Source organism: Hyalella azteca, unplaced genomic scaffold (genome assembly GCF_000764305.2).
Source record: "Hyalella azteca isolate HAZT.00-mixed unplaced genomic scaffold, Hazt_2.0.2 contig12479, whole genome shotgun sequence".
NCBI classification, from domain to species: domain Eukaryota; kingdom Metazoa; phylum Arthropoda; class Malacostraca; order Amphipoda; family Hyalellidae; genus Hyalella; species Hyalella azteca.
Window position 1 is genome coordinate 388348 of NW_025942437.1, and position 14708 is coordinate 403055.

At 40.0% G+C, this 14708-nt stretch overlaps 2 protein-coding genes across 2 annotated transcripts in view; one reads left to right on the forward strand and one right to left on the reverse strand.

Moving 5' to 3' along the window:
- Positions 1–10336, forward strand: part of LOC108678333 — a 79110-nt gene extending 68774 nt beyond the window's left edge. The window contains exons 14-16 of the mRNA XM_018166713.2: positions 353–508; positions 1692–2282; positions 3645–10336. Coding sequence (XP_018022202.1) covers positions 353–508; positions 1692–2282; positions 3645–6097 — 3200 coding nt within the window. The 3' untranslated portion in view covers positions 6098–10336. The remainder of the gene's footprint in view (positions 1–352; positions 509–1691; positions 2283–3644) is intronic.
- Positions 10337–10820: 484 nt separating this feature from the next.
- On the reverse strand, positions 10821–14481 carry LOC108678336 (protein chibby homolog 1-like). The gene is made up of 4 exons (XM_018166717.2): positions 14156–14481; positions 12814–12878; positions 11316–11437; positions 10821–10920 (listed from the first exon to the last, which is right to left on the reverse strand). Exons 1-4 carry the CDS (start codon positions 14281–14283, stop codon positions 10846–10848), a joined length of 390 nt encoding a protein of 129 aa, XP_018022206.1. The 5' UTR covers positions 14284–14481; the 3' UTR covers positions 10821–10845.
- Positions 14482–14708: the final 227 nt, after the last annotated feature.

The window sequence follows — 14708 nt, forward strand, 5'->3', positions numbered from 1 at the left end:
GCGCCTCGATGTCTTGACGCCTTTAATTACATCCTTTGCAATCTTTGAGCTTTTTAACTTAATATCGCCTATGAAATATTTTTAATTTTCTCAGCTCAATTTTTATATGATAATTTATCATGTAATGTTACCTAATTACTACCTTCGCTTGTGGAACAGAACAGAATTTTGGAACAGAAAATTAAATTTTGACCTCATTAGCCGAGTAAATCTAGTATTATTTATGATTTCTTTTTAAAGTTTTAACATGCGTAAAATTTTTCATGAGTGGTACAGATTATCGTTGCTACAACATTATTTATTTTTGTGTCTGAAGTTTGATCTGTTTAATTAACTATGTTTGTTCCTACAGTCGTGCCTCAGCCGGTCTACAGCAACATGTCGGAGTTGGGGAATGGCGGGGGTGACTGTATTGAGGGGGAAAACTCCCCCCACGGCTCTCTGGGGTCTAGTGGCTACGGCTCTCAGCCCAACGTCCGCACCAACGATGACCTGCCGACTCTAGAAGGTGGGTGTTGACTTCACTTCATCCCTGAAACATCCCTTCAAACTTACCTTCATCCCGTAAACATTTCTTTAATTTTTGTATCTCATATGTGCTATGATATTCCTGTGCACGTTAAAACATTCCTGTGCTCTCTAGATGATTTCTGTGAACGCAGGAATGGCATAAATATACCTCTAGAATCTAGATCATTCTAGATCTACACCGCCTAGTGTTAGGCTTCTAGGACGCATGGACGCATAATTCGATGTTCATCCCGTAAAGTATAAGTCTATATCTTGCCAGCGTTCAAGATTTCATTATGGAACATAATTCAGAAGCAAATGGCCACTACGCCTTCATCCCAGTTGAAGGCTTGGCCAGTTAAGTGTAATATCGGCCATCAGGCGATCTCTTGATTTTGTTCAAATGTTACAATAATTTGAATTGAAGTAGAATTAAGTAATTTTTTAAAGATGTAATTTTTTATAAGTAAAACATCCTGACTTATTTTGCATGTAAGATCGTACTTTTGTCAAAAAATGAGAACCTGGTATCAATTATTTGTTAATGCATAAAGATCTTTTTCAAATGTGGTTCTTTTTACTTAGGTGATAATTTTTAGGTGCTTTCAGCGATCTCTTGCTAGGCATCTTAGTCGCCAGCGTTGCTACTTAGTTCGTGGAGTCGTTGTTGCCACTGAAATTACACAGACAATTATTTTGCTCAGATAAAAATAAATAAAAAATTCTGCTCTCACGGAAATAGCGGAAATAAAGAATTACTTCTTATTTCTCGAAGTCTTCAGCTAAAGCCTTTTGAAAACGATATTTTCAGTTCAAATATGTTATCGAAAATCGAGTGCCATTTTCATGGCAAACCGAGGCAGTAAAGTTTCAGTGTCATCAACGATCTTAAGTAGTCATTGGCTGCATCCCTGAATTTTCTCATAATTATACCCCAGATAGACAATTTTCTTTTTCAGTGTATTTATCTCGGAAATGTTCTGTATGTTCGTGAGCATGATGAATCCGAATATTTTTTTACACAAACCCTTCAATTCAAAACCCCGACCCTATTTTGTGTTACTTAGTTAACTAGTCTTTGTCATTGTTCATATTTACTTTTCATCTACGAGCAAACTCGGAGCTAAATGCCCGAGTTCCAAATTCCCAGTTTTTTAGTTTTGTATTTTCTTTTTGTTTAGAATGTCCTCCTCCCTCTGCATCCCACTGTTCTCGCTACGTGCCAGTTGTTCCTGAAGTGCCAACTCACCTGCACCTCCGACATTCCGTCAACGCGGATGGATACAGACTAAGGACGCCCGTGTCCACAATCTTAGAGCACCGCGGCGAAGACTTGGCTGAGGACTGCAGCCACTTCGGCAGGAGTCACATGCCCTTACGTGGGTCCCTCACTGCGCCCAGCACCCCAACAGACGGCGCTCACAGGAGCCTCATCCCCCACTCGCTCTCTGCTTACCAAGTACAACAGCAACAACAGCATTATTATCAACAGTACTATCAGCATCAACAGCAGCAACAAACTGAACACCAGCAACAGCAACATTATTACCCTCAACATCAAGTACAACATTCATCGCAATATCGTTCTGGACGCTTGTCAATGCCCTCGATGTCGTATGAAATGCAGCAACAGCTACAGGCTCATCAGCACGAGTTGCTGCTGCAGCAACAGCGTCAGCACCCTGCGCACCCCGCGCCCCCTGAGGCAGCGAAACTGCCTGGCGTCGATGGGCAGAGTTTCCCAGGAGTGGAACTAAGGAGAGCGTCTCAAGGTACGGTGTGGAACACGACTTATCCGCCGCGGAGGTTGTAGCACGTGCACAATAACTCGTGTCAAGTCTTCATTTTCTCTGTTCGTGCAACTCGACTAACTACACTTGGGCTGGAGTTTGATCTGGATTTGGTTTCGTCGTAACATATTACACATGCACTTTGTACAATTATGGACGAGCATGTCGTGGTGGTGCTCTTAATTGTTTTATTATGCGTCAAAATTATAATTAATGTAATGTGTTCAATCGCTTTCACTAAAACATTATTTACCATGCGTGAAAATGTTAAGGCTTTTTAAATTGCATGTTATGCCTTGCAATTTTGCATTAACTGAAATCGTTTAGAACCTAACATCGCTGGCTTTGTTGCGTGCCACTAACATTTTTTAACATTGTTGGTTCTTGGTTTTAAATTTTCTCACCCGTTATCAAATTCAATATAAATATCTTCCATTTTTTTCAAATTCACGTAGCTCTTGACATGCCAGCTTACCTCGTCCATACTAACACTCAACAGTTCTCATCCCCCCTAACAATGCACTTCATCACAGCGACCTGCGGTCTTCATTTGTCAAATAGTAACTCTTGAATCTCGTCTCTTCTTCTTCACGTTGCATTTATAGCTTATCTTTTTCTTTGTGTTCCTTTCTGCACTACGCAATTCTTTACTTTCTTTTTTCACCATTAAATTGAACATGCAAAAGTGAGTTCTGGTCTTTAATGTGCACGTTTTCTATCATCACGAATGAGATGATGCATGACTTCAGTTTGGCACCAAGTTTGTCCCACACATTTTAGCATCCTTAACAGAATGACATCTTGGTACTAGCGTTGGACTTTCAGATCTCGAGAATATCTCTTTTCTGCATCACTTTTATTATGTTTCGATTATGCACGCCCTCGTGGAGTGGATCGTTGCATGACGTTTTGCATGATCAGGTGAGTTAGTGCATATTGAGATGCAGTTCTTCTTAACGCATGACAACGATATACGTACTATACCTACCATGACTGCGGTCAATTCTAAATTATATTATAGGGTTGTTCTAGAATCGGTGTTTCATTTATTGAATAATTTATCAAAAAATTAGATAGCAGAATTTTTTTAGAATGAATTGAGGCTCTTCTTTGATTTACCTGGTGATAAATCGATGATAATTTTAAAACAATCTGGTCTCTAAACAGAACATTTCATTTCAAGAATGCTATTAATTTCTTTATGCTTAAATTCCCTTTAAATACGATTAGTTCTAATACGTCGCATTTGTACGTGAGCTTGGTTTAGTTTCAATACATTGCATTTAAACATGAAGTAACAGTGAAATTTATGTGCATCGCTTGAAGTAACCCATATCTGCGCAGGCGTTCGTAGTACAGGGTCTTTACGTCGAGCCCTGAATGGTAAACCTCCACCTCCCATCCGTCGCACCGCCTCCATCTCCACGTCATCTTCTTCGCTGAACTCGGCGCCTATTGCGACAAGTAGCACTGAGGATCCAAGCAATGGTCGCTCCAGTGCTGCTCCTCCGCCTCTCCAGCACACGCTCTCATCATCTAGTCTCAGAAATACCCCTACAGCTGGTCTCATCCATTCTTCCTCTTCTTCGAGCTTACCTCAACATCTGTCATCCGCTGAATTATGTCACGCTGCTTCATCAACCAGCTTGCCACAGAATCCATCATCTTCTAGTTTAACTCATCTACATAATTCGTCTAACTCTACCAGCAGCCTCCAAAACAACTTCCACAGCTCCACGTCCTCAATAAGTTTAGGGAACGGTGCCGCTGGTCCCAGTTTACAGAATCACGACTACAGTAACAGCAGCAGCAACAATGGCAGTGTCATGACACTCAGCGGCGGAGACAATGGGTGCAGTGGCAGCGTCATGACTCTGAATGGTGATGCATCTGTTTCTCCAGACTTGGCACCGCCTGTTACCGACGTGCCTCCTTCGTCCGTCCGTTGTAATGGTGACGGCGCGGCAGACAGTGATGGAGATACTAACACACCGCGTGGCTCTTTGGAAAATTTCCCACCTCCACCAGATTTTCTGTTGCAGGACGACTTTTCGAGGAGCTTTACTGAAGGCAAACACAGCGTTGGTGATGGTAGCGAAGATGTCGAACCTCCACCCGCTGGCCACGACATACTTGTCGGTAGTGGGACGGTACCTCCTAACCCTGGCTTACCTGTGATCTCGGGAGGCGGGGACGGGACGAACTCATCGTTGTCCCCTGAAGAGTTATGTTTGGAGGTCGCGAAGCAGCTGGCTCCTCTCTACCAAAATAAGCTGCGGGCACCGTCAACTCAACTGAACTTGGGAGGCAATACAAGTTCAAGTCAGACAAGCCAAAATTCGTCCCCTTCTTCATTAGACCAACTGTCTCCTTTACTTGACGATGATCACCCGTCACCTCCCTCGCCATGTCCTCCTTCCCCCTGCCCTCCTGTTAACTTTTCCTCCACCTCCTCTCCATCTCCTCACACGTCACCCCAGGAGCTGGTGAAGGGTTACTCATTGTTTGGTCCTCCTGATCCCATACAAGACGAAGGGCTTTCGAAGCGACGTGTAAGCGTCAGCGAGGCGGTACGCAGCTTACAGGAGACCAAACATCAGCCCCCCAGCCCAGGAGCTACGAGAAAAGTCGTGTCACAAGCTACTGCACGGGGCAACAATTCCGAAGTTCACGAAGCGAATAGAATTGACGAAGTTACAAATCCTGACAACCGTACTAGTAACGACGCGTCACACAACAACCGGATGGATGCAGCTCGTGCTTCAATTATTTCAACTTTGAACTCGAAAATGAATTCGCAACCTGAATCTGTGAACAACAAAGCATCCAACGCAGCAAGGACCAACAGCCAGTACGACCCGTACACTCAGCCTTTACCTATGAAACTCCATCAAGAAGAGGTGATGCAGCAAGTCCTGCAGCAGCAAACCGAATCGCGCCAGCTCTGTTTAAATTCTCCTAATCATAACACTCAAGTTATGCATCCTAACAGCAGTCCTAACGCGAACACACACACTTTATCGCAAGACCAGCATCTGGAGCAGCTTCAACAACAGCAGCAACATCTTCTGCACCAGCAGCAATTACTGCATGAGAAACATTTTAAGCAACTGCAGCAACAGCCACCCGCAGCAACTGCCCAACCTCTCATAACAAAACCGGAATCTCGAGCATTTTTAGCCACGCTCAATTCTGCTTTATCGCAACGTCCGTCACCGCCCCAGAAGAGCCAACAACTCAGAGCTAACGCAGCCAATTCTCCAGTCCCAAAACCTCAGCTCAAGACCCAGCTCTCCACTCCCTCCCCATCCAGTCGCCTGATAGGCTCCAATAAGACTCCCTTACGAACCTCTCAGTCTGGCCCTAAAGTTAATAAACCCAAACGTTCAATTGTCATGGGCACAGCTTCGCGAACGAACTCACCTGCAGGCGCGTCGTCGATTCCTCAGCCAAACTTGAGCAGCAGCTCCCAACCTATGTCGCGGTTGTCACGTACGGGATCATCGTCAAGTGATAAGTTTAAGTTCCGTCAGTTGATATCTAACAGTCGTAATACGTCCAGCAACGGCCAATCTCGAGAGACTGCAGTTCTTTCTCTGGCCTCGTCCAAACCTAAGTCGGCTATTACTCCTAATAGTAACCATTTTGGCGTCGCTCTAGATGATGCCTCTGCCAGGGTCTCTATCGTTCCCGTCAACGATCAGTTGCGCGAGGGTTTAATGGAACAAATCAGGAAAGGCGCAAAGCTTAGGCAAACCAAACAAATTGACGACAGATCGGCACCTCGTGTTCACTAACTGTAGCTCTTTACCACCTCCGGAATGTCTTGAATATTTATTTTTATTGAGGGCATTGCCGCACTCAATTTTCTGACTGCTGCCGAATCCACGAATTTCGTGTTTGTTTCTTTGTGGCTTATAAACTTATCTGCGCTGCTTGTATTTTGAATATGATTATTCGAGGTTATATTATCTAATACTTCTTTACACTCCTGCTTTTGTGTTTCATTACCACTTTCACAAGTCACTTTCTTTATTTCTTTTCCGGGACTATGTTTTTTTTCTCAAAGATTATATCCTCGTAATATTATTATTTTTGTTCCAGAAATTATGAGATCAGTTTATGTTATCTGTGTAACTGTTTGGAAAAGGGACGTTCGCGATATCAACGTTTGAGATATTTTCGGATTAATTTCAACTGATTTATTTACTGTTGTCTATGTAACGGGACTAAATGTTTTATTTTCGCTACTTAATACGTTATTACTTTGATCATACAAAAGTTTTTCTTGCTCGCTTTTGGTTTGTAATATAACCGGCATAAGCCATGCAAGAGTTTAGCAGGCGCAGGACGCAGTATCATCGGTTTGACTGCGGTAAACCGATTGTTTACGAGCGCTCTATCTACTATTGCGTGTTTTCTCATATATTCTTATTGAAAAAAGTCTAATTTCCTGCTATCTATACAGATTCTTTTTCTTTTCTCATTTTGCTTTTCACCCACGTTTTCTGGGATAGATTGAAATTCGCGGAAGCTAATGCGACAAATTCAATATTAACACAGTTTCACAGCCAAGCTCTGATTGCTTTTATGTGTGTTTTTTTTTGCATTACATTGTTGCTTACAATACTCCGTCCGAGCTCTGCTGTGTTCGCTTTTCGATGTCATTACCTATAACGATTTACGTTCATTTTCCACAAGTAAATTACTGCTAGACTTCGAGATTCCTTGGCTTGCAGTACTAAACTGATTTACTGTGAACCTGTACAAAATATAGAGGAAAAGTTCCGCCCGTTCTAGTCCAAAGATTGGAAGAGTTGAGCCATTGCGTTGGAAAATGACAGAATATTGCGTTTGATTTTTTATTACTCGTGTTTATCCTGAATGATGAGACTGTCTATCATCTAACACTTGTTTACGTGAGACTGAATTCATGTTGACTAGAAAACATTGTAAGTGACTTCCAAGATAATCTTGTTCTAAACTGTACACAACTTCTCAGGGAGTCCTCAACTTTCATCCCGAACTTTTTTACTGATCGCCATTGTGGCAACATTGTCAGTACCTGTCAACCAATGACCTAATTATCGAAGTGACTTACTCGATTTTGAAATGATTTTGTCTGGCTGATTGCTCCGAGCTCGCGTGAGTAGGATCTTTTGAATAATATTTCCGAGCATCTTTGCCGTCTTTTACTTATCATGTGTGATTCCCCGATCATTGTTCTCCGCTCAATTCTCAGGAGTAGATTACTAGTTAGAATATTGTAGAAAATTAGTGTTTTCTACTGTAACGAAATTTTATGTACTATATTTTCTTAATTGTTACAGAAGGTAGACGTTATTTGCAGTTCACAGAAGTGAATTCATTTATTCTTTATACATGCGTCAATGTTTTTTTTTCGATTTATTCTGCAATATATCAGCAATTTCTAAGCCGGAAACACGCATACTTTATGAAGAAAAAAGAACATTTATAAAGGTTGCTCAAAGTAACGTTCACATAACCGGTAAAATGAAGAAAAAATTCCCTTAAACGGGGAAATTGTTAGGTCAATCTTTGTCCAACACAGTACCTATATTGCACAGTAATCGTTGCGGGTCTCTTTAACATTCTAGTAACGGAGAATAATAGAGGAAACTAGTGGTGACCAATATTTAGCTGGCGCATCAAAGTCAGTTGTATGTTTTTTATTGTTGCTGTGTGCGCGTGTTGGGCAAACTCCTTTCTTAACCTAGCTGGTGCCTACTTCTGTTGCTTCTAATGGATCTTTGATCATGAACAAATACAGTTAATGGACTATTTGCTTCTGTTCCAGTGAATCGAGACTTGAGATTAGCTGATATTTGTATGCTTTTGTGATGTCTTGCCGCTCTGTGTTTCTACCTTATCTATCACCGAATGATCGAACTTCTGCAATAATGTATATTGAAGTTGTGGCTTAGGGATCAGGAGTGGTTAAGGCTTCAGCACAAGGACTAATAGATTGTGTACACGTTGACGGAATACGTCTCTCGCTTAAGCATAATTAGAGCTCACTAGCTGCATAGTTGTATCTTAAAGTGATGAATTGATCTCAAATCGTCAGAACAAATTCAATGTTTCATTGTTGGACGATAAGCGGCAGCACCTTTACAGAATCTCTGGCGAAACTAAGTACTTGCTGTTGAATTCACTTAACATTACGCCAATCAGTCAAAATTTACATAATAAATCGAATTCTAATCAAAACCAACACTGGAGCCATAGTTTTATTGCAAACCGTTCCTGTTTGAATACTATTGAGAACAGTGCAGCGTTCCCGTTTATCCACGTTATAGCTTACATATCTTAGAGACCCGAAATTTTTCTGCTAACCTCTTGTAATTAGTGATAATATTATAGCCTAATTAGCCTTAAACTTGTATTAAGGGCTTCTTTCATGCTTTGCTTGCCGATCCAGAAAAATGTTAGTGCCTTCTTACTTAAGTTGCGTTGCGCGAGTGTCTGTTCACGTATGAAATAATGCGTTGCTGCCTTGAGCTTCTTCACATCATTCCGGCGCTTCTTTGAATTAAATCGCTTTATTGAATATAAGTGCAATGTAGTGGCTCGTATAACACGACAAAAACATGACCTGTCGCACAGTTGTTCAGTAATTGTCATTGGTGAACAGCACTTAGACTTCACAGTTCAATTTTTCCTGAACTTTGAAACCTTGATTAATTCAATGAATAAAAAATATAATGAGTCTCTGACCAAAATCAAAGTAGTGGAACTTGTGAACTTTCCTCCATTGTGACATGGGTGATGAGCTATCCTTCCAATGAATCATGTGTACATATTGCTGTATAGTATCTACTAGATACGTGCCACCGTTTCCTCTGTTACCGGAGCATGTGTATTATTTTAGCTTGTAACCCTTGCTGTTATCTGCTCCCTCCACGGCTATAGAAAGCTTGTCCGGTATTGTGAAGATATTCACGTTGCATTGAAGGCAAATGTCGTAAAAAAACAGACATGCTGGTTTATTTTCATATCGGTGACTAGATTAATATCTTCGGTAATACAATGTTGAGATTATCATCAGTGTATAGAGACGGTCCATTATACGTATTCGTTTCGTTCTAAATTCAAACGGTTGGCAAACTTAACTTTGCCTCCTTTTCCTTGCAGTTTTATATTTTCTCAAACGTATGCGCCTATGCATAAAACAAGAGTTTCGCTTTATTGCAAAGGACTTGTTACTTTATGGTTGTACAGTTGATTAATTTATTTACAGCTGCAGATGTTGACTACTTAGAGTAGCAAATCTAGACCAAAACAGTCAAGTCATTAGTTGCTTAGAATTGTTTGTACATAGAAGTTTATGCTCTCCGTGACATTTGAGTCAAGTCTCTCAGTCAACCTCTTCTCTGTACAACGGATGTGCTCTTCGCTGTTTAGTTGCCCCCTGTTTGTGCAGACACATCTGCCTGACGTTCGTCACACTGGAAGTTTTCGTCGTTCTTTAACGATATCTTGTAAACCGTATTTTCATTAGGATTATCTGGCAGTGTCTCATCAAACGAAATAATGTTGCAGTTTATATTACTATTTTTTGCTCACTGGCGGGAGAGCCGTCCTGTTGAATTGCGTAGAGGTAAATATGTTGGTGTATGGACGACACGATTAACCTTTTGTACTTTCATAGGATGTGAAAAAGTAGTTCACTTTTTTAATCTCAAACGCCTAAGTTGAAGTTATTTGTGAGGGAACGGTTAATCTAATGATAAAAAATTTTAGATTACTTGTACTGTCATTAGCACCTCTAAACGATAGCTATTTATTTCTCTTTATGGAAGTTTCCAGCGATGGTCCTTGAACATATTCTTCTGTAGTTCCGACCTATGAATATTTGGTTGTACACTTCTACTTAGATTCTGTCTCGACAATAAGATGTATTATATTTAGCGCTCTAGAACAGACTCGTGGTTAAGGGTTATATCATGTGAACTTTGTTACTTACTGCGGACGTCCTACGATTCAAGATTGAATAAATAGTAAAACATTGTAAATTGCTCGATCTTTTTACCTATCATACGAAGTGTAAACGTCTCGAGAATTGAGAGCTGAAGCGGGGCAAGAAAGCCATCATGCTAATATGGCGAGATAGCCTTCATGTCAATAATCAGATGGCGAGATAGTCATCATGCCAATAAATAGATGGCGAGATAGCCATCATACCAATAAATAGATGGCGAGATATCCATCATGCCAATAAATAGATGGTGAGATAGCCATCATGCCAATAAATAGATGGCGAGATAGTCATCATGCCAATAAATAGATGGCGAGATAGTCATCATGCCAATAAATAGATGGCAAGATAGCCATCATGCCAATAAATAGATGGCGAGATAGCCATCATGCCAATAAATAGATGGCGAGATAGCCATCATGCCAATAAATAGATGACGAGATAGCCATCATGCCAATACTGGGCCGAGCTACCCATTGGGTAATCGGGAGTCAAGCCCCCAATCAGCGGACCCCAACGAGGGTCGAGCTCCCCATCGTCGCTTCCTTAACTTCTGGTCTTGGCCTGCAGTTTCTTCAAAGCTTGTTCCGCTATCTGATGCTCAGCAGATTTCTCTGTTAGCTGAGAGGCAAATATATTCCTGAGATTACTTCCTACTTGAGAGCAAGTGAACAGCAAGAACGCAGCTGAAATTACGTACGTAGTGAATAATTACAGGCTACAAATTTGTTCACACTTTGATCACGCCAAACAAACAGGAACCATCAATTATTTCTAATCCACAAGTTTATCTAGAAAATTATATATACTCTGATATTCTCAGAGAATATTAGGAAAAATTCGGTACTATTCATAGTATTGTTGATAAAATTTTGTTTATCCTGAATTTGTAGGGTCATAAAATGCTGGGAAAATCTTAGGCAGCGAGCATTTCAGAGGTCAAAACAAGGCAGTGTTCCAACGTTGCACTTGGCAACATATACCTGAACTGAAATAAAGTTTTCCGTACGACTTACCATGTCGAGAAGCAGCTCGGTTTTCAGTTTCAATTCTCTGTTTTCTGCCTGGAGTTTTTCTATGGTGTCGAGTAGCTTCTGGTCGGCGCGGTGCACGATCCGGTCCGCGACATCTCCTCGTCCTGTTACAACAGTTACGCCTTCAGTGAGAACCGTCGTTAAAGAACATAATTAAACTAGAACAGTTGTTAAAGAACAAAATTAAAATGTCAGATTCGACTTGTTAAATGAGTATACTTGGTTAGTTCTTAGTTTGATTGCTTGTTTTCTGAATAGGTTTTGTTTCCAGGAAGCAGCCCATTTTTGCTTCTTTTTACGATCATTCGTTTAGTTCATCATTTCATATGAATGCTACTTCAAGTTGTTAAAGTGAGAAAATGAGGCAATTTTTGAAAAATGGCATTAAATTTTATGAAACTTGACCCAAAAAGGTCCTTAAAAATTGTTGAACTGAGTTCATGTTATTTTAAAAAGATATTTAAGTCAACACATGAATTTCACTGCATTCGAAAATTTTCACCACAATTTCGAAAAAATCATCCTTGGCAAGGGCAAATCAAATGTCAAATGTGGCTAATCTGTTCCAGGACAAACTCGGTGTGATTAGAAGACTTATTTTCATTTTTTGCTTCAGCTGAGAATTTCGGCAACTGGAGAATGGCGCTCGAAATGTCGTTTAGAAGCTAATGAACTTTGCGCGGCCGCTATTAAACAATTAATACACATGAACACAATATAATAATAATAAGTTGTGACGAGTTTAGCTCATGGCCAACTCAGTTATTCATCTAATTCTGGTTGATAAAGAATACCTGGCTTGTCCAGTGTGCTGTGTAATGCAAACAAAATGGTTATGGCTGGTAAGCGGCCCAGCGATGGTTGTAGTGTGGCCTTAGTGCTCTGAATAACTGACCTATCACCTCTCCCTGGTCGTCACTACCAGTATGGGCAATTACGACAGCAAAAGCTCCTTATGGTATAGAAAGCTAGATTGTTTTTGTCATCAGCCCGTTGTTGTTGTTGCGGTGCCACTAGGAAAGAGTGGAAGAGAACAAACAAGAGGTGGCGCTGAGTGGCCATGGAAAGAGGAAGGAGAAATGGGAAAGACAGCAGGAGATGAAAAGGCGCATTACGCATGATTCGGTCGGTTATATGTGATTGGGGTTTGTTTATGGTTGGAGAAAGGGTTGGGAACCCGTCGGGGCTTTGGGTCACATTGGGATCTATACATATATTTGAAGACCTATGTATACAATCTTACACAATCGATCTTTTAAAATAAATTAAAAATTACAGAAATCATACATAAGCAGCTTTTCAGATAATATGCAGTTCATCAATGGTAAGTAAACTGTGAATTTCCTTCTTAACGTGGAAACTTGAGCGAGAATAATGCCCAGTAAATGTTTGATTATTGCCTCCATCTTGCCAATCATGCAAAACTCTAGGGATTTACCAAGAGAAAAGCGATATGAAGAGCTGAAAACTCTTCACGAACCTGACAACCTCCAAGTCCCGTCCTCGAAAGTTGCCAACTGGTCCTTGGACAGTCGCATGTCTATTCTGGAGTAGAATAATAAAAGCATATGATGAAGTAAATTAAATTAATGCAAACATATTGAACAATAAAATCATATGGGATTATACAAGATTTAATACAATACCGTATTGTGTGGTCTTCGGCTGAAGTTCCGAACTCGTGTGATTTCAGTTCGTTTAAGTCACTCTAAAGACAAATTGAATGCAAAATACCAAGATGCCACAATTAATTAATCGTTATTTGCTGTATTAGTACTCATCGCGCGTACTGTTGAAAAAAATGGTGAAAAAATTCAAAATTTCGGCTGTCCAAATTATATACGTGGCAATCGCTCGAACAGAATAACTGATAAAAACGGCAAACGATAGATTCGAGACACACAGTATAGCTTTCGGTAGAAAATTCGCAAATAGATTAAAATCCCATAGGGGTTCTTTCAAACTTATGCTTAAAATAGTCTACGGATTGTACGCACATAATGCGACAAATCGGGAGATAATTCCATAAAAAAACTTTTTAATGTAATAGCGCTGTCAATCATTTGAAAAATTGGGATTGGAAAGCGTCATTTCAAGCAAAAAATTCCAATGCAGAGATGCTTCACACCAGACGAGTTAAACCATATTCAGATGCGCAATCAACATCGAGAAAAAGTTTCTACTCAAGTGCACCATGACCCAAAGAAAATTTTCATTCTATCATAATTTGAAACGAATAATATAGATCTCAATCACAACTTACTAACGTATTCTCAAAAATAATCACAACATTAGGTGTGTGATTTATTTGCATGTTACAATTTCAGGCGCAATGTGCACATGAGGTGATATTTTGAGAAACTTGTGCAATGTGCAGTATACTGCACAATTCTCAATATCGCCTTCATATGTCAGAAATGATTGCTCAAACTAAATTCTTGCGCAATAGTATTGGCAATCTATGGGATACTTAACATGGTGACTCCAAAGTGGTACATATGTGTACCACGAAATGTATTTCTCCAGGACGCAGTGATAGTTCCACAATAGTACCAAAAAATTTAATAATTGTACAATATGAAGCAATCAGAGTCAACGTGTTAGAACATATATATATATATATGTATGTTGCTCATTTCTTGCCTCGCAAACTAAATACCTAAATACATTAGAGTAATTTGCACTTAGAATTTGAGTGAATTGCAACGGAAATATTTGTAGTATGATTGTAATGTGCACAAATTTGAAAAACAAAGAAAAAATGAAGGGAGAAATACAGCTTAAAAATTTCATCAGTTTAAATGACTGTAATTTCCATATACCTGTTATAATCCTGAGCAAGTGTAGCAGGCAACTGGGCAGGGCTTCTATTAAGAGCACTGAGGGAGCTGCTGCGTTGAGGAGGACCCTTGCCTGGTGAAAAACTTCGACCAAACCAACGCAGTGGCATGCTGGCTTCAATAATTTGAATGAGGAAAAACTTTAAAGCGCTCAAGATCTTTTACACTGCAACTTTGAATTACGTATGATTATTTTGATGGCAATTTTCATTAACTGTTGCCATTACCAAACAAAACATATCATTGTACAATACACAATGTCCCCCGAAAAAGTATTTAATTCAGGGCTTTTTAAGCCTTTCTTAATACTGAGACATTCAAGAACATAATTATTCAATTATTAGTAACATAGTAGGGAGTTCAAGGCAAGCATTCTAAAAATAAATGCTGAGCAAGTAAGGTTTTCAAAATTTAGGCTTGATAACACTTCAATTTGGAAATGACCTTCAGCTATCTATTGATAGTTCTTATGGGGCCAGATTTATCACAGAATATGAATATATCCACCAAAAGAATTTTCAAAAATTTAGGTAGC